Source organism: Podarcis vaucheri (assembly GCF_965113315.1).
Source record: "Podarcis vaucheri genome assembly, chromosome: 4".
Taxonomy (NCBI): Eukaryota; Metazoa; Chordata; class Lepidosauria; order Squamata; family Lacertidae; genus Podarcis; species Podarcis vaucheri.
The window spans coordinates 78,317,791-78,338,779 of record NC_138762.1 but is presented as its reverse complement, the minus strand read 5'-3'; the positions used below and the strand labels follow the sequence as shown (position 1 = coordinate 78,338,779).

Below are 20,989 nucleotides of genomic sequence, written 5' to 3'. Positions count from 1 at the left end.
GTATGGATGGACCACAATTTACATATTACAGTGGTGCTGATAAGGTTCTAGTAGCTGCCAAAACACAACAGGTAATTTTCCTTTTAAGGAACACCTGCCAGGAACTGATGCTCATTTGCTGTAGGAAAGCATTTCTATGTCAATACACCTTGCAGCGGGATTGATGGATTTATCAGGTTGGGGGAATGCTGCCTTGCTTGTTTCATGATGATTATTTAACACAATCTGGATTTTATTCTATATTTAAGATTATTTTCAGCACACAAGTAGACTTTTAAGTGTTAAAAAACCCAAAACATTATGGAAGGTCCCTGCTTCCAAACAGCACTTAAGGCAGGATTCCAAAATAGGCAACAAATCCCCTCTAATAGGTTGGAGGAGCACAAAGCAGGGCTTTACCTACACGCCGAAAGTAACAAAGCAGCAAGAGAGCATTCTACCGGGAATCCATGCTGTTTTACGCACACTTAAGGGTTCAGATTTGAGCAGTACTGAGGTAGAGATTTGGGCTGCTCCTATATTTTGAGTATGAACTTTATCTTAGTGTTCCATTTGGCGCCAAGAGTTATCCAGGAAAATTAACACAAAGGGAAATGTTTGTGCAACTGCAAACGGGTATGGGTTAAAACAGAACTGCCTTCTCTTGCGTTCATGGTTTTAACAATGGAAAGGCAACATGCAAATAAAATGACGTATGTATGTATCCAAATTTGAGCTTCGGTATTGCTTTACAAAAGAAGAAACCACATGCAAAAAAGGAAGAGTAACACTTGTGCCAAAGAAAACAGAAGAAGGCCAGCATGCAGTCCTTTTTATTGATCCACCACCTGGCTGCATGACCCAGAGAAACCACCCTGCGCTAGCCCTGTGAAGTGGATGAAGAAAACACATGCTGTATTTTAATATCCATCGCAATTTGCAGATTTGCAGACAAAGATGGGAGCAGCCCTTGGCCATATGTTTTGACTGTACTTCAGCCATTTGGAAAACGTTCATCTCCGTGGGTAATCAGGCTGCTGTCTACTCCCAGAGGTCTATTTTGCATTACATGCGAAGCATCAGACCCCACCACTTAGTACGGATTCTAATGCACATGGTCTGTGTTAAAATGATTATCTAACAGTTGGCTTAAGTTTGGTTTAAATTTTTTTTTTAATGATTAACATTCAAGAGCTGCTTTAACCCTGTGTCCCGTGTCACAGGGTTAAAGCCATGTACTTCACTGGAAATTAATGCAGAAATTAAATGTCGCCATTTTTGTTTCGTTTTTTAAAAAGAAAAAAATGCTTATAATTTCCTTACCCTAAGAATTTCTCTGGAGATGTAGGCTATCCAGTCCTCCTTCAAAGTATTTCCTTTCGTATTCTTCACAAGATCTGTAATAGAGCCTGCACCACAAAACTCCATGACAAGCTACAAAAGACAAGAGTGCAAAAAAAAAAAAAAAGAGTCAATATATGATAGAAATATCAGTGATTCAGCTGCACTGCAACAAAGCTTATTGGACAATTAAGGAATCATATCAGCCAACGTGGTTCTTAATCTATATTCCTTTAATATCAATACATTCATTTATTAGCTTCCAGAGAACAAAGATGTTCACATTACTTAATGTATGGCATGTATATAGTAGTAACAGGTGACTAAAAGACTGCTAGATTGTTTGGATATTGAAAAGTTCTGCCTCAGAATGGCAGATGAAGATGATGGATTTTGGGGAGCTAGCCAACCTGACCGGAAGAGTCCGTGACCAGGAGGAGGAGGAGTACCAGAAGTAATAGATGAAATTCAAAGACTATTTAGCTAAATATGCTAAGATAATTTAAATAGATATACTTGCAATTACCAGATTGGCTTAGGATTTAAATATGTGATGTTATAGAATAATATGTTTAAAGTTAATATGAAAAGAAAGGAAGATGTTACTTGACTAGGTAAATTTTATGAGAAATTAGTTTTGGAAAACTGCTACAATGATATACATTGAAATTCAGCCAGGGGGATTTGAGGAAGTCATTCAATAATGTTAACAAAAGTGGAATTATTACAGTTAGGATTTATGTTTGTTTGTTTGTTTGTTTGTTTATAAATTTGAAAAATCAATAAAAAAAATCTGAACAAAATGAGAAAAGTTCTGCCTCAATGAGCAAGGCAAAAAACAGATCCTAGCACACACATGCTCTCTGACTTTTGCCTTGAGTTTCTAGAGTGCCAAGACCCGTGGTGTTCTAAAATTTGAGAGCAAGGACACAAACTTGCCCCCTTATTAGAAGCCCAATAAGTCTCCACCAGGACTAGGGCATCTGTGGGTTCCTAGGTGTCAAATGACTGCAACTCCTATTATTTGTAACTAATGGCCATGGGTCAGCTAGGGCTGATGGGAGTTGGGAGTTCAACAAAATCTGGAAGGCCACAAGTTCCCCAACCCTGCTCTATACCATTAGGCTGCAATCCTATTCCCATTTACCTGCGTGTGTAAAGCAAGGCCCACTGAACTTAGTGAGACTTGTGGATAGCACGGAAGGATTATTTGCGGGGTGGGAAATGCTCACATTACTCTCTGTTGTATTTTTTTTGCTGCAGTTACTGGGTGTGCTTCCTGACTGGAAGGAGGCAAAACTAGAAAAGCGGCTCATGCAGAGATGCAATGGGAAGACTCTTAAGGGAGAGATGGAAGAGTTAGTTGATGCTGATCATCTCAAGCACAGGCTAACTTGCTTAGCCCAGCTCAGTCACATAAACACGATAAACCTAGCGGAACTATTTTACTTTAAACTAGTTAAAATCCTAGAACAGTAAGTGCTTCTTTTATGTGAATTTATGCCAACTCTTCACATTTCTACCAAGCATTAAAGAGGGAGTGTTTAAGGGAACAAAATTATACATTATTTTAAAGATTAAATTCTCTTTGAGTTTTCCTCCTGCTCTGCTAGTGAGCGTAGCATTAAGCATTCAGGGTATTTTTGCTGGGAATCGAGCATTTAGTTGCAATTCACATTCCCCTTTCCTTGTGAACATGCTTACCCATAGTTGGTCGTCATGTCCTGGAGGACTTTTCTTAATAAAAGCACCGTAGTAAGTTGCAATATTTCTATGATGGGAATATTTCTTCAGCATGTTTATCTCCAGCTTTATTTCTTCTTCTTCGTCCTTTTTATGGGGGAAATAGATAGATATATGTTTATATGAATGCATCTACTGCAGTATTTGTGCCACACACACCCCAAAATATATCTCCCCCATTAACCTCAGAGCAGCAGCACAAAATTATCCCACCCTGTGGAAATCATGGATGGGGTGAACGCTTGGCAGAGGAAAACAACAGGTTCAGCCCAATGTATTAAAAGCCAGGTCTAGCATTAGTAGTGCAATTCGCTGCCTGTTCCACCCACCAGCCCGTTTGTATAGGCTTTCAAAGATCTGATCAAGTGTGCTAATATTAGATTGTTTGACCTGTGTTTAGTTTTGCTTTCAAATAATCTTAGCTTCTTGTTACTTACAAACTGGGGGATCCTGACTTACTATACACAATGGCTAAGCAAGCCAACTTCAAACAAACTAAACACAATTCTGCATCTGTAAACTCTCGTGGTGATTTTAATGCAGCTGGCATCAATTATCGCTTTAAAGCCCTTACTGTTGGGCCTGAAATGCTGTCCCGCACATGTCCTCTGTATTCATGACATGACTCCAGCTTTAATTTGTGACAGCCCATCTTATTACTGAGAACTACAGCAGCAAGCTACATTTTCCGCGCTATAAACGATCCTACTGTGTACGTTTCAGTTTTGCTCTACAAAAGGGAAATTACAACCAAGAACAAATCCAAACACATTTCCAAAATTCGTGCCCTGGCTGCTAAGAGAGTGGCAGTGTATTAGCAACGTTGTGTGCCTAGGACAACAGACCTTGCCCAAACACACATGCGCACGCAATACAGTTGCCTTGAGATATGATCTACAGCAGTGACATCTGGTGGTTACTGTACATCACTGACTTGTACAAGCCGTTTTCAAAAATGCAAGTGGATTGCAATTCATTAACGCCAATCTGCTCCCCTGCCCATCTTTCCCCTCTCCCTCATATAAGAGTGCATGTTGAGAATCAAGTATCTTGTTCCCTCACCAAATATTACACATTTCTATTTGTCTCTTGGACCTCTCGTAAGAGCTTACTGAGGTGACTAATGAATGATGGACCCCAAAATACCAATCCGGCTAAAAACAGCAGCATGCAAGAACGACGGGAAAACAGAAATAAATTTCTCAAGCAAGGTAAGTATGATGTTCAAATTAATTAGGAAAACGTCGGCACCAAAGCATAAAACATTTTCAATGGTGCAATAAAAGAATGGGCATCTGATTAGCTCCTCGAATTAGAATTTATTCTCATTCCTACATAATCTTTTAAACATTATTTTTTTTTACATTGACTTCCTAGCATAAGCAGAATATTATGATAAAAACAGTACTCTTGGACTGGCAGTGCAGGCTTTTTGTTTAAGGCATTTCATTATACAGTGACACACAAGACTAGACCACATTCGTCTGATCCAGCAACTAACGTCTCACAGCTCATACGCAAATGCAGCGAGGCACTGAACCTATGTTTTCAGTACAGCTGCATCATAAGTGCAGATGTCTCAAGTAGAAGAAGCCTGTCAGCCAACCTCTCACATGGCAGCTGTAGCATGAGAAAATGTGACCGCCAGCAGAGACCAAAGAAATTAAGGGTAGGGTCTACAACACAATTTGAGTAGTGCTGGTTACTGTATGATCATTCCAGTTTCCAAGCACAGCATTTGGAAGACTTGAAAGAGAGATTACCGATTTGGACCAATGGTAACGTCTGCAGGGCCCTCTTATTTGCTCTTTGGACCAGAAAACGTTCAGAAGGTCTCTTATGCCCTTTCTCTTTTACAGCACAAAACAAGCCCATTATTTGGCTAGAAGAGACTTCCTCAGAGACCTGTGTCTGCTGGTTTGAGTTTCTTGGATGAAAGGCAGGGTGCATGCGAAGCAAAGCCAAAATAAATAATGGGAGCATGGTGCCATGGAATTATCACAAGAGTTAATCCAGAGTTGTTGCTTTTTAAGCCTCTGTGTGACACCTTGAACAATGACAAAAGCTGGTGCCAGGAGAACCTCCATTGAGAATGCATTGCATGATTAGGATACAACAGTTGGGGTCTTATTGGGGTACCCCACTTCTGATGGAGATGGCAGTTCTATCATATCACTCGGTGCTGATCTTAAAGCATAGGGGAAAGCTAATATGGGAGGAGACTATTTGGATGTTGCAGGAAATTATGTCTAGAGGAAATCTCTAGGCAAAAGAAAACCAGGGAGTGTACGCAGCCACAGTCTGAACCAGTACAGTATCATGCCATAATTTATTACTGAAAACTACCTACAATGCTGGAAGTATACAAACCACAATAAATGCAGTACTAACATATTAATAGAAAGAACACATAAATTGGAAATAAAAAACCTTAATTGCCCAATAAAGAAATTTATAAACTAGTAGCATGCATCAGAAACATTTTTTTGCTTAAAACTTTGCATTTCTTTTTTTAAAAAATGTATAGTTCAGGCATAGGCAAACTCGGCCCTCCAGATATTTTGGGATTTCAACTCCCATCATCCCCAGCTAACAGGACCAGTGGTCAGGGATGATGTTTCCCATTATGTAATGGGGAACATAATGAATGGATACTAATAAAATCAGTATGTTAACAGTTCATTGCCTTTTATCTTAAAATTTAAACAATACAGGGATTTATATTTAATATAAACCTCATTGTATACATTATTGATTCCCCCTCTGAAATATTTTAATTCATCCACTTTGAGCTATTTCAAAGCATGCAAATTTAATGCCATGTACTTTTACCATTTTGTTTGCTAAATATTTACAACTTGCATTTAAATTAGATACCAATAAGTTTAGGGAATCAGGTTTGCTTTTTGGGTTGGTTTGTTGTTGTTTTTTTAAGAAACTATTGCACAATTCATAGATTTACAAACTTCATATTGCAATGGGGGTTGGGGGAGTAAACTGGCCACCAGCTCTGGCCTAATCACCTTTCATAATACATTTCCTTAAGTGGCTTTAAAACAAGTTGCTCCTTATTTAGTGATTTAAAAAGGATACTATATTGTTCACCATTCATAGGCCCTCTCTCTGGGGTGCAGAGGCCAGCCAGGGCGTGATACTGCCATTTGCAAAGAAATTAACTCTCTGTATCACAGTATCATTGGGAAAGGACAATAAAATAAGAATAAAGATAAAAGGGAAACTTCAAACAATAGGCAGCTAGGTATTTTATGGGACTATAAGCAGTGCCTGAAGCAAGGGTTAGCAGAACTGCGCAAGCACATGTTGGAACCATTTCCATGTATCAGAGCCAAAACACTTGCACAATACTCGTTTTGTTGTCACTGATAATGCAACCACCTGCTGCGATTTTCCTAACGGTGGCGGCTTCCCCTCCCTCTTTTGTTTCACTTCTCTCACTTGGCCTCCTATTCTTCACCTCTTAACAGTGCAACATTTGATACAGAAGGATGAAATGTAAACAAGAAAATAACTCTCTCATATAAACGAAATAAGTGTGCAGTTGGATCTGTGAAAATACACCCCCCCCCAAAAAAAAGAGAACAGTGTCTTCTCACAAACTTCTAAAGTTATCACACAAGATTTACCCTGATAGTGCAGAAAACCCTATGCTGATTTTAGTCATAAATAACTAGATGGGCAACAACCTCATTTAGTTAAGGATAATTCCTGACTATCTAGAACATGCATAGGCAAACTCGGCCCTCCAGATGTTTTGGGACTACAACTCCCATCATCCCTAGCTAACAGGACCAATGGTCAGGGATGATGGGAGTTGTAGTCCCAAAACATTTGGAGGGCCGAGTTTGCCCATGCCTGATCTGGAACATAGATGACAGCTATGGCAACACTGACATGGCCATTCGCACAGTGACAAATGAGATGGAATCCTTAACAGCCCTCATTACAGAGCCTAGTGCTAAATAACCTAATTTGGCTGCTATCAACCACAGTTGGTTTTAGATCCCAAAACAAGAGGGAGGCAGACAACTTATTGATACTGCTAGTTCAACACAATGGGAGTTTGATCAAACGCAGCCCTATGGAATCAATGTCCCTATGGAAAAGTGGCAAATTACTAAAGCCGTTCAAAACTCCACTCCAAACACTTATGGCTTCTTTGGGAAGGGGCAGATTTCTGGATTTGCCTTCAAATATGGGGACACATTACTTTCAGTAATGAAGTGGCTGCTGTACATAAATTTATTGTGCCAGTTAGCAGTATTTGAGAAAGACCCTCATTCATGCATGGTTTGTTTTTGTGTTCTCTCTCTCTCTCTCTTATTCTGTATTCCCTAAATGCATACAGGAGTATTGTGTTCCTTTTAGTTGATTAGGAATGCTATGGAAGTGTTCTTCCTATCAAGTCTTCTTTCTTTCTTTCTTTCTTTCTTTCTTTCTTTCTTTCTTTCATCTAAAAGCTTTGCTCAGACTCCAGGCAACAACAAAAGATACACACAATGTCACCACTACCACAATGGCTTCTGTCGAAAAAGAAAACGGGAGGAAATGCAGCAGACAGGGGGATAAACTCCAAGACTTTTTTAACTAGAGAGGACAAGGAGTGAACTAGGGACCTTATGTATGCAAAGCATGTGATTACTGCTGAGCTATGACTCCTCTCACTGTTCTCCCAAGTTCCAATTTATTCAGATAATCAACTGTTTCCATGCTGCTGTATATACTAGATCAGGCGTAGGCAAACTCTGCCCTCCAGATGTTTTGGGACTACAACTCCCATCATCCCTGACCACTGGTCCTGTTAGCTAGGGGTGATGGGAGTTGTAGTCCCACAACATCTGGAGGGCCGAGTTTGCCTATGTCTGTACTAGATGCAAACGAAAGAAAACACTATCTCCACAAAATGATTAACGTGAGAAAGGCATTTAGATACAGCAGTCTAGTGCTAGTGTTGTGGAGGTACGATGCATCATTGATCTGCCAAGCCTGGGTGCTGGGATGCTACTCCTCTGATAAGACACCAAACAGTCTAGCAAAAGGACTCCCGCAGCAATTCTCTATGCACGGACTAGGAAACCTTTGCTTTGACCATTAAACCTTGAAAAATTGTGAACACTGATCCACCACTTTCTCTCCAGGACCTAAAGTCCCTTGTTGATTGTGAACATTCAGTGTTAGAAACTGGGATAGAACAGCTATTCACCCTATGGCTCCCAGAACCTAGGTTGCAGGCGCCAACACGGAATGGCTAGTTGCTCCTTTTTTGCTAAATTTGATTTCTGTACTGCTTTCTGAACATGCTCAAAGGCTTTTACTTTTATGCACACCATTGCTTTAACCACTTGAGCTACCCTACTGGGCTAAGGAAATAACTCCCACAACTTAGCAGTTCTTCATAAATGGCAGTCATTCAATTGTACCAGATAGATAGATAGATAGATAGATAGATAGATAGATAGATAGACAGACAGACAGATGATTGGTAGGGGGTTAGACTAATGACCCTTGGGGTCCCTTTCAAACTCTATGATTTTATGACTAGCCAAATTTATTCAAATTACAATGAAAGCTAGGATTAGAGAACTCCAGTTTTCATATTTGATATTTTATAAAATAAATATGAAAACTGGAATTATCTCAAATATATGGAAGCCTTTCCTGCAACCCACATCCATATGTTCATTATTTTACACTAATTTCCTCTGGTGTTCTGGACTAGTGGAAGGTTGTTCCTCTATTAGACTCTATTAGTAAAATACACTTGGCATAACCCTTGAGAACACAAAGGTAGCCTGTGAATTTACAGAGATACGTGTAAATATATATTAATCAATTAAGATGTAACAACATGTACAATGTGCATGAAATAGATATCATCCATAGCCAAGAGCCACACGCATGCATTGCTTCGAAAAAGTCTCCATTTGCCACTCAAGAATAGTGAACACCAGCTTAGCATAAATCCAGAAGGCATAATCTTCAAAATTATCAGAGTATAAAAAAAGAAATATAATTCTCAATTTGACATGGAAGACTTTTGTAAAAATGCATCCAGTTATTGCTTTTGGAAGATGTCTGTTTTGTGTACATGTTGTTACAATTTGATTAATATATTTACATTTATTCAGAATGTCAACTCGTATTATCTATAGGGGCCTACTCACTGGCTATTGTGGCTATGATATATTGGGTTGTATGTTTTACGTAGGGGTAGAATTATATGCATAGCCTACACTGGCTCCTTTTGTTTTCATAGATCATTAGTCAGTCAGGAAACATATACTCTTGTTTTGTTTTTGATAGCTTTAACAGAGTACAAAAGCACTTTCACAGAGTTGCCAGTATCCTTAGACCAGATGTTTACAGCAGCACAGCTGCCAGCCATACACTGAAACCTTGCAGCTAACATGGGAAGGTAATCAACAATGAACAGAGTCACAAGGTGTTCATGTCTGTCTGTCGCAGACATGACATCATACAGGCAGGACACCGCAGACAATCAACAGCCATCTTCAGTTACCATACCTGCTTAAGAACAGCAGACAAAAGAGGCATTTATTAATCAGACCCCAAAAAAATCCCATTCACACCCAAAGGCCATTTCATCACAGATATGCTCACAGACCAAACCAGATAAGAACTGAACACTTAACATCCCACTAATTTCCAAGCGAGGAACTTTCTCTACCAAAGTCAATCAGACCTTAAGAATATTCTTCAGGAGATATTATCAGATCAGTGCTGAGCGCATCAACTCCAACAGGAAACTATAGAGCTTCCAGCAAGGTGATGCACCTAATAAGGCATTCTACCTGGCATGTCTATGGAAAGGAGGAGGAGAAAACAGAAGAAGACGACTACAACAGAAATGGTTGCGTTTGTTTTTGTTTGTTTAAGTGATGGGTGGTGGAGCAACAGCAATCTTACTTTGGTGGCAGGGGCAGCAGCAGCAAATTTTGGAGCAGCAACAGTAAGGGTAAATTTGACAGCAGTTGTCAATGACAGCGGGCAATCTGGGTGTGCGTGGCGCTGTGGTCTAAACCACTGAGCCTCTTGGGCATGCCGATCATAAGATTGGCGGTTCGAATCCCCATGACGGGGTGAGCTCCCGTTGTTCTGTCCCAGCTCCCGCCAACCTAGCAGTTTGAAAGCACGCAGTGCAAGTAGATTAATAGGTACCACTGAGGTGGGAAGGTAAACGGCGTTTCCGTGCGCTCTGTTTTCCATCACCATGTTCTGTTGCGCCAGAAGCGGTTTAGTCATGCTAGCCACATGACCCGGAAAGCTGTCTGTGGACAAACAGCGGCTCCCTCGGCCTGAAAGCGAGATGAGCGCCGCAAGCCCATAGTCCCCTTTGATTGGACTTAACCGTCCAGGGGTCATTTACCTTTTTTCTTTTCTTTTCTTTTCTTTTCTTTTTTACAGAAAAAAGGAAAGGACTGCACCCACCCCATGAATTGCCTGCCAGTGGGACAGAAAATATAATTTCTGTGCGGAAGGTCACAAGTTCAATCCCTGACTATCTCCAAGTAGGGTGAGGAGACAAACCCGTCTGAAATCCTGGATAGCGACTACCAGTCAGTTTTAGCTAGATGAACTTATGGTTTGACTCTGTATAAGAACCTATGTCCCTGTCGTTACTGCTAGCCTCCCAACCAGGATAAAAAACCAGTTTTAGGTGCATTGTGTATTACACATTTGGGGGGTGGGTTATGCCTGATTCAAACTCTGGTTATTGCCAACTATGAAGTGCAGGATGGAATAATTTGTGTAGAGTGGAAAGGATGGAAACGGTGAGCACGCTCAAGCCCACTGCATATTCCTGATGGCCAAACTATCATCTGTCCATGAATGCCTTAAAATAGGCTGCAGAACCGATTTACCTGAAGCTACAGCATAAATACGGAGAAGTGTTCTATTTTAATCCTCTCTCCCAAAATAAAATGTCTCAAATTCAAATCTTAATTCATAACGTAGAAACATGCATTAAGATCTTTTCTACATAAGACATGTAATGTGTTTCCCACAAATTATTTTGTTTCCTTTTGTTTGGCAGATACGATAGATCAAGCTAACTTGTGGCCAAGCAGCTTGATGCTGAAGACTGCAGCCAAGAAGGAAGATAGCATCACAGCTAGTGACGGAAAATGATCATTTATAGATCAGCTGCCTCCTGCTTGCCATTTAGACAAAAATGCATGAACAAAATTTGTCAGGGTGTGTCTCCAAAGGTTGATTGATCTATGGATTTCAATCTTCAGGACTGTTCTATAACTGGAATCGGAAAACAGTCGCCCATTTTCTCTGCAGGAAGTGATGCATAACGTTTATATTAGAAAATGAAGCATGCATGAAATATATTGAATTTAAATTATTCTACACAGAAATAATATGATTTTTTTCCCTGTCAGCAAGACAGCTTCCAGCAGCCAGTGAATCTTCTTGCAAGAATGCTTCAATTGCACATAAGTACACATCAGAATAATCCAAACACGAGATGTAAAAATAGAATCTCCTCTATGTATTCATAATCAGTATTTTGCCAAATGTTTACAGAAAAATCCCTAAAGGATCTCATGAGAAGACAGTTCATAAATAGAAAGGAGGGGTGACACAAGTATGATAAAATTCAGCCCCATCCTTATTTGACCAACAGGTCAGAATCTTTGCCTACTTGCACATCTATAGTTTTAAATGCAGCCTGAGTCTTCAAACGTTACTAGTCAGCGAGGTTTTTTTTAAACTAACCTGTCAATAGGCTCATGTGTTTCTGTGAAGACCGTAGAGGAAGGAAAGAGCTTTATTAGGTAAGCCAGCATGGAAATCGGTGGGGTGTTTGTTTTTTAAACACCTTTGACTGAATAGGCTGGTGAAGGGCAAATATAACTGAGGGATAAGCTCTCCTTACTGCAAAGCCAGCATGGAGACCAAATAGACTGGAGAGAGGAAATTAGGTGATCTGTCCCTCATCTGCTAACCCAGTTCACTCTCCTGTATGGAATGCTTGGTCACCTGTGGCACCAGGCAAGTTGTTGATTACAAGGCTGGTTTAAACAATACTTCCAATACTAGGAAGGAGTGGAGAATGACTCTAGTGGCTGCTTGGAGCAAGCATTCAAAACTCCCATTGTTCTAGGCGCGTTTTGCAACAGGCAATTTCATTAATGCAAGCAGTTTCTGAGCTCTGGGTGCAGCATTGCACCTAAGATTTCACATTAAAACTGCCACTGCTGGAAGGAAAGGAAGACCTTTTTCTGCCTCCCCACTTCCAGCCACTCTCTGAGGACTGGAGAAGGGACCCTCACAAGAATATTAGGGGAGGTTGGGCAGAAGAAGTTTTTTGCAGTCATCAGATGAGGACTAGACCATGTGAAAAATGAACATAAGGTTTTAGCTGCAGTTCATCCATTTTCAGCTTTGTATTCTTGTTATAAAAAAGTGCACCTAGACACACCATTGCAGCACCCATAACCTAGGCTTAAGGTGCCATTTAGCTCCTAGCTTTCATAGTGGGTGGCGCTGGTGGGTTAAACCACAGAGCTTAGGGCTTGCTGATCAGAAGGTCGGTGGTTCAAATCCCCGCGACAGGGTGAGCTCCCATTGCTCAGTCCCTGCTCCTGTCAACCTAGCAGCTCAAAAGCACATCAAAGTGAAAGTAGATAAATAGGTACTGCTCCGGCGGGAAGGTAAACGGTGTTTCCGTGTGCTGCTCTGGTTCACCAGAAGCAACTTAGTCATGCTGGCCACATGACCCGGAAGCTGTCTGCAGACAAACACCAGCTCCTCGGCCTATAGAGCAAGATGAGCGCCGCAACCCCAGAGTCATTCACGACAAACAGTCAGGGGTCCCTTTACCTTTCCCTTTTTCATATCTCAGTTTCTAACACTGCCTGTGTTATGTAGCACCTCACAGTCCAGTTAATAAAAATTACATCATTTATATAGTATACAGTGGTACCTTGGGTTAAGAACTTAATTCGTTCTGGAGGTCCGTTCTTAACCTGAAACTGTTCTTAACCTGAGGTACCACTTTAGCTAATGGGGCCTCCTCCTGCTGCTGCACCGCCGGAGCACAATTTCTGTTCTCATCCTGAAGCAAAGTTCTTAACCCGAGGTACTATTTCTGGGTTAGCAAAGTCTGTAACCTGAAGCGTCTGTAGCCTGAAGCGTCTATAACCCAAGGTACCACTGTACTGTATGAGCTTCTGATGTGGGTTAGATGGCAAGAATGGTTTGAGGCAGACACCCCTCCAACTTGCCCAAGGCTGAATTAACAACTGAGGTGGCTTCACAGCTCACCCATTCAATAATTATGCCATACTGCTCTCAAGCTGGAGTCATGAGAGTATCAGGGGGCCATAGTCCAGCAATAGATCTGGGGTTGTTGTTGTTTTTTTTAAAAAAAAATACATTTGTATTCCTCCCTTCCTCCAAAAAGCTAGATGGCATACACTCAACACCTTTATTATATTCACAAAGCATCCTGAAAGCTGAGAGATGAAAGAGGGTAATTGGCCCAAGATTGCCCAGCAAGATTCAAGGCTGTTCCTTCTAGATGGGTCACATTACCAGCCGGCAAAGGATGCTTTGGGGGAGGAAGGAAGTTGAGCACATTTGTGTACTCTTTTGGGTATGAGGAAATTAGGTCAAAGGAAGAATGATTTCCTGAGATATGAGAAAGTGGTGACTAAGGATATGACGTGCTCCCACTAACTCATCACCTTGCATTATAATAAGAGAGAGTACTTCACAATAGGATTTATTTATTTTTTGGACCATCTAAAACTCCTCTGTGCACCCCCCCCCCCACTTTAAAATAAAGCTTATACCCGAAATCCCGAAACAAAAGTAAATATATTCTTAAAGAAGGCTAATGCAGAGAATGATACAACACTAATTCTAGGACCACAGGCTAAAGGAAATAATTCTCAGGGGGAGGTGAGGGCTTAAATGTCTAAAAGTAGCTTCTTTGTGCTTCCTGTGCATAGGTTCCCATAGCTACAGCTTCTACATAAAAGGAAAGCGTTGGGCTTGTTTCTTTTAGGGGAGGAAAGAATCTACCTCTTGCCATTTCAGCTACAATGCTCCAAAGACATCTTGGCTTAAACTGAATGCTACTGTTGGTGCAAGGGCGAAGGGAGTAAACAACAGTTTAAATCTGGAAGTCAATGGGAATTTCTCCCTCTAGTGAAACATAAAAATATACAGAGAGCATGTAGAGTTGCCATGGAGGAAGGAGAGAATCACTCCCAATAATGTGAAAGCATTTACCCTTTTGCCTTTAAAAAAGAAAATACCACAACCTCCCCAACTCAGAAAACAAGCAAACAAAAAAACCATTCGGTTTTGGGTGGGAAACACAAAAAGGTGACTAGGACATTATACATATTATTCAATTTCCCATGCCTGAATCATTGCCTGAAAAAGCAAGTGCTGTCGCCTTTAAACAAACAAAAAGTTGACTGAATTTCAGGGAAATGAAGTTTTTTGCTTATTCAAAGCAGTAGGACTTTTCCCCTCCCTCCTTATCTTTCAAAAAAGCTACAGTTAAGCATCTGCCTGCAGCTTCATTTAAGGCTTAGTTTTTTACCTATGGGGACAAAGGACTCTTACAAACTCTTATGTGTGCACAAGTGTGTGTTTGGGGCGGGGAGTTGTGCAAATACGTTTCCAGTGCTGCCTTACAAAGAGTAACTCTGTATCGCTACTGCAGTTGCTCATTAAAGGCTTGATGCTGCCCTGATTCAACATTCCTTGGAACTTGACAGAAAACTTTCAAAGGCTCATTTTCATCCATAGAGAAGTTCGGAATAGACTGCAGCAGCTGAGAGAGATTAATAGGTTTCAGCTGAGGTTAGAGCCCAGTGTGTTCTCTCTTCCCTTTTCCCTTCCTAAGTCTGAGAAGGCTCACCCATTCAGTGGCAATCACATTCTTAAGGCGTAGCATCGTTCGCCTTCATCAGCAAAAACCTGTGAAGTGAAATGCCATGACAACTTCCATACTAACCTCTTTATTATTACGTCATACGCTTTTGTTTGCCACAGCCTTCCTCGTCCAATTCGCTTAGCACTGTTGCCTACAAAAGCTTAGCACTTCAATAAGCCACGCTTTGAAAGGTTTCTATTCCCCCCCCCCCCCCGTGACGTAGTTAAGAGAAGTGGTCCTTACACTTCAAGAGGAAAGCCAGTTTTAAAAGTTGTACTGGAAAGGAATGCAGGTTTAGCTGAAGAGCCAGGAAAGTATTAGCAGATTTTAGTGATGGTAGAAAGTCAATTCCTTTCACACCTTTGCCTCCAGACTAAGTAACTTTTGAAAAACATAATAATTACTTGAGGCAGGCATAGCTGTGTACAGCCGTACCTCCGCTTACATATCCCTCTGCTGACGGCAGCGGCAAACCCGGAAGTATATTTCTAGGTTTTTGATACGCACGCATGCGCAGAAGCGGTCCCTTCAGTTGTGGAAACCTTGGGGTCCGACCAGAGCTCCAGAATGGTTTCTGTCCACAACCGGAGGTAGCACTGGATACTGTATAAGGAAAGTTTACTGTTGATAGCCAGTGACTCCAAAGTACACAATTAAATGAGTCTTAAGTGTCAGCTCACAATTCATTCGCCACAAGCAAAACTGTTCACATAGCTGAGACAGACGGACCACACACACAGTGTTCACATGGCACAATAAACCATAGTTGCCTGCCATGAACATGCAAGGTGGCTTCTACTTCACTGCTAGCACAAGTGGCAGCACAAACCATGACCCCTGGGCTTAGCACTATGTCCATAACAGAGAATGTGGTTTGTTTTGCTCCAAGCAGCAAACCACGATACATTATAAACTTTTAACCACTATTTGTTGTGATGTGGAAACTGGGCCACTGTACTCAATTCCATTAGATGTTGCACACAACCTTTGGGCACACAGAAGCCTCTTTCAGTCACTCCCATGACCCCTCACTGCACATTAATGCAAACAGAATACATAACGCTGGCATGTGAATCAACACTCTAGTCACAGCCACGATTCATGGACAGCTCAGATGGTAGAGCATGAAACTCTTCATATCTCAAGGTTTAAGCCCCACATTGGGCAACAGGGTCTCATGGTCCCTTCCAACTCTACAAGTCTATGATTCCATTTGGCAATTTCTGGGCTTTTGTCAGGAATACTAATTCCATGCGTGAGCCTAACAGTTCTTTCAATGGTTGAATAGGGCTTCCGTTGACATAATCAGGGATTGTGCCCTGAAAACCCAAACTCCCAACCTTCAATAAGAGCCAATATATAACCCTCCACGGTTGTAAAAATAAACTTGAAAAAGCTAAACACTGCATACACTGAAGACTCAGACAAGGTGAGCCTATGAAAGTTTTCTACAGGTATTTTATCATCTTCTCCCGCTCCACAGACTTCAGTTTCAAATCCCTGCAGCGAGTGTCTGCAGCAGAATCGCGTTCCTCCAACCTTTCATAACTTTGTGGCCAGAAACAAGCACTCACAGGTGGTATTTAAATAAGTTATTAGCAGTTTAATTCTGCTTGTCATTTACCTCCAACAAATCCAAGTCTGATTGATTTACTAGAGTAGATAAAAATACACTTTGCATACACTAGAGATTTAGACACAGATACGACTCCTGTTCTCAACTTATGCAAGAACAACAGCAGCCTGCATCAAAAAACATTATTAACGTGATCCATTTGGACTGTTCAGCCCAAATAAAAGTTATGCTGAACAGGCAACCACAAAAGTCACAACAAAATTAAATGAGTGCCACAACATGGGAACATTTGGAGAAAACCCAAACCATGATCCTTCAACAAGCAAGAAGTCTTCATTATCTATACTGAAATGAAGGGGTCATATTATATTGATTTTCATGCAGCATCAAACCAAGCACTGACAACCAAGATTAAGCAATATTGCTTAATAAAGTCACACCTGAATTTAATGGACTTCATCACCATCATGCAGGGAGTGGGACAAGCAATGCTTGCCTGTAAGATGACCAACAGCAGCTAGTTCTTTCAAAAGGATATTCATTTAACTAAGATGTCCCCACATCTGCTAGGGAAAGATAAGTGTTGCAATCTGTTTTTACATGTGCAGTTTCAAATTCACATTTTTTTGAACAAGTGTCATATTTTAATAGTTTCTGCACCATCATTACTTTTAAATTTGGTGTCGGCTTCTTCCTCTTAAAGATAGGTGTTCATCGTATTACTAGGAACTGTAACTTTAAAGCATTTTCCTTTTTAAAAGTATCCGGATAAATTAAAATATTTTACAGTGGCTTGATTTCTCACTTTCACGCCACCCAGAACCTTTTACACAGCCTGGAGGCAAAAATTCCAGCTGCACAAGAATATGTATTTGTTTCAAACTATGACTTTATAAAATTAACACCAAGCATCTTCCACAAAGTGTCCCGACAAACATGTTGGTTTTAAGAGTGAATCACTCCCTAAGAGGTATGGAGGATCATTCTCTGCAAGTAGCCTGGCAGCAGAATATTATTGTTCCAAAACATGAACCCTGTTACCTGCAGGAAGAGAATAAAGAATATATCCTTTGCTGGTGCCACCCAGTGTATCTACTTCTGCCTCTCTATGAAGGGAGACTGTTAAAAAGCCTTATGGCTTCATGGTCAGGTGCACTACTGGCAGGAAATGGTTTTCTTAATTCAAACATTGATATATTTAACCATCTACATTCTGAAGAATGTCTTGCCCCTACATTAATTACAATTACTTTAATCGTGAGTCTTCTTATGACAGACTTCAAGCAAGTTGTCATTGCACATTAATTTCCTCTATATGGGAAGAACGTACTCTTCTTTTTAAAAACCAAAAAAACCAAAACCCACATTAAACCATGTTTGGCAAACTCTAGCCTTGTTCTGCTGGTATACAGATATTATACAGAGAATGACTTGAGTCCCTATACTTGTAGGAAGCAGCCTTTGCTTGCTGCCTTATGTTTTGTTTTTTAAAGTATTGTTAACCCAGATGCTTAGTCTTGCCGGGTCTTCAGTTGCATGAGCAAGCACACACATAACAAAAAATGGATGTCAAATTCAGAATGAAACAATATTCTGGATGAAGCCTCGGGGGTGGGGGTGGGGAGAGATTCTCTAAAATTGCCACCCAGAATACCTAAATAATTCTGCCAATTAAAATACCTTCTCTGTGAAAAACAAGAAAAGAAGCTTTCATATTGCCGAGTGATTTATATAAATAAATAGATTTTGGAACAGTAGGCTGTTTGCTCCAAAATGATTTTGCACTGCTGAGCTAATAAAACACAGTTGATGAATAAATCTTGCCTGGTTGTAAAATGCAGAATTAACCATTCAGAATTAACCTTCCATTTGACGTTTAAAATATTACTTCTAGATGAAAAACCGGTCTATTTTTTTAATGCTTTTGACTAAAGCTATTAAAGATAAGGGCTTAACTACAGGTGTATATTTTTATCTCTCTGGTTGGGTTAATTTCTCCCCGTTCTCATATGAAGCTAAATCCCCCCGAGTCCATTACAACTACTGCTTTACACTGCTGAATTCTGCCAACAATCTGCTCAACATTTTAGCAGATGTTTCTGCATTTAAGGCCTTTGGGATCTTTATTGGGTCCATTTCCTTTTCAACCTAAAAAGGGTATAGGTTTATTGTGATGACGCCGACATTATCAGATGAGTGCGTGTTTCTTTTCATTTTGGCCCTAATCCAGAGATCTGCATGCATGCTGTTGTGAAGATCTCTCTCCTCCTGAAGAGATTAAGGGTTCAGGGTTGAATAAATTCCTTTTACGCTTTCCTTAAGAAAGGGATGATGACTCTGAACTTACCTCAGTAACATCCATGACTTTGATAGCTGCAAGTTGGCCTGTCTTGACATGTCGACCCTAAGAAAAGAAGAAAGAACCATTAGCCATTCCATTCATGCGTGAAATAAAAGACAATAGAAAAGTTATTCCATTTCCCACAGCATTGCTTTCCCATTAACTCCTCCATTACTTTCTTCTTCTTCTTCTTCTTCTTCGTATTATTATTATTATTATTATTATTATTATTATTATTATTACTACTACTACTACTACTACTACTACTATTACTATTATACCCCACCCATCTGGCTGGGCCACTCTGGGCGGTTTACAGCATATATAAAAAATTGTAAAACATCAGACGTTAAAAATATTCCGACACAGGGCTGCCTTCAGATGTCTTCTAAAAGTCAGATAGTTGGAAATAGACATCTGATGGGAGGGTGTTCCACCAGGTGGGTGCCACTACTGAGAAAGCCCTCTGCCTGGTTCCCTGTAACCTCACATCTCACAGTGAGGGAACCGCCAGAAGGCCCTCGGAGCTGGACCTCAGTATAAAAATGTGCACACAACAAAAAGCCGCATCTTATAACTAGAAGACAATAGTTTTAAAATACTTAAGAGATAAAAACAAATCATTTACTTTTTACATTACGTAGCACTAGTATTCTTGTAAGCTACCTTTTCCTATGCTAACTCTCTACCAATGGGATACAGATGTACAGACATGTCTCGCTATCCAAACATGACACGTTCTCAGCAAATGGCTTGTCAGTTAAGTGTTCACATAACAAGTCAAGAATTTCCAGTGATTCCTATGGGGAAATTTCTAATGGGTTCTTGACCACAGAATTTTGATCCCAAAATGATGGGGAAACCCTCTGAAACCTTGCAAAGGCAAACAAGGATGTGGACTCTCCTTCCTTGGAGGTTTTTCAGCAGAGGTTGGATGGCCACCTTTCATGGATGCTTCAGCTGAGATTCCTGCATTGCAGGGGGTTGGACTAGATGACCCTTGGGTACCTTCCAACTCTATGATTCTATGAAATGCTCTCTTGTTTGGCCTGTTTCCCCTTCCTTCCTTCCTTCCTTCCTTCCCTCCCTCCCTCCCACCACAGTTTCTTATGAAACAGGTGCCATGGGCCAGCAGAACACAAAAAAATAGTAATTGTTTAAGGCTGTTTATTTATTTGCACTACAGTGGTACCTCGGGTTAAGAACTTAATTCATTCTGGAGGTCTGTTCGTAACCTGAAACTGTTCTTAACCTGAAGCACCACTTTAGCTAATGGGGCCTCCCGCTGCCGCCGCACAATTTCTGTTCTCATCCTGAAGCAAAGTTCTTAACCCAAGGAACTATTTCTGGGTTAGTGGAGTCTGTAACCTGAAGCGTCTGTAACCCAAGGTACCACTGTATTAAATGCATGTCGAGCTGTTTTGGGTGTCTGAATCTGTGGTGTGTGTACAGCAAAGTTTGGATACCTGTATTTTCATATAATGAGTGTTTGGATAGTGGGAATGGCATGCATAACTCCCTTTGTTAAACTCTTACTTTGTGAAGGTCTGATGATTAGATACAAACAAACAAATCCAAATCTACCCTTGGCAACCCGAGAAATTTCAGTGATTCATGTGTGGTGTGTCACACACATATGTAATGCACCACAAACACACCCACACAACTCTCCCCTTCCAATGCAATTGCAGTGTAACAAGACCAGCTTAAAACAATAAAATCCAACAGTAGTAGGATGAAAATTAAGATAGGCTCAGCAGATAAAATCATTTTACAGATGAAGGATTGTTGCATAAAAGTAATAAGAAAAAATGTTTCACAATGAGAGGCATCTCATAGGTAAAGATGTTCCACAATCTGTGCATGACCAGAGAGAAAATTCTTTCTGTCATCATTCCTGAGCCATAGGGCCTTCCCAATAGATCTTAGGGAGCAGGTCATCAAAAATGTGTTCAAAATATGCAAAAGCTTCTTTTTTCCAGAACCCAAATAACAATGGGAGAGTTCACATACAGCTCTCTTACCTCTCATCAGATGGCAATATAAGGTAGGATCATATTTCAGC

The 20,989-nt window shown here is 40.6% G+C and overlaps 1 protein-coding gene across 4 annotated transcripts in view; it reads right to left on the bottom strand.

Moving 5' to 3' along the window:
- The window catches only part of MAP4K4 (mitogen-activated protein kinase kinase kinase kinase 4), a 130,559-nt gene that overhangs the window by 52,171 nt on the left and 57,399 nt on the right, over positions 1-20,989 (bottom strand). For all 4 annotated transcript variants that reach the window (XM_082218922.1, XM_082218923.1, XM_082218924.1 and 1 more), the window contains exons 3-5: positions 18,931-18,987; positions 3,025-3,150; positions 1,303-1,413 (exon numbers count right to left, since the gene is read on the bottom strand). In XM_082218922.1, coding sequence (XP_082075048.1) covers positions 1,303-1,413; positions 3,025-3,150; positions 18,931-18,987 — 294 coding nt within the window. The remainder of the gene's footprint in view (positions 1-1,302; positions 1,414-3,024; positions 3,151-18,930; positions 18,988-20,989) is intronic.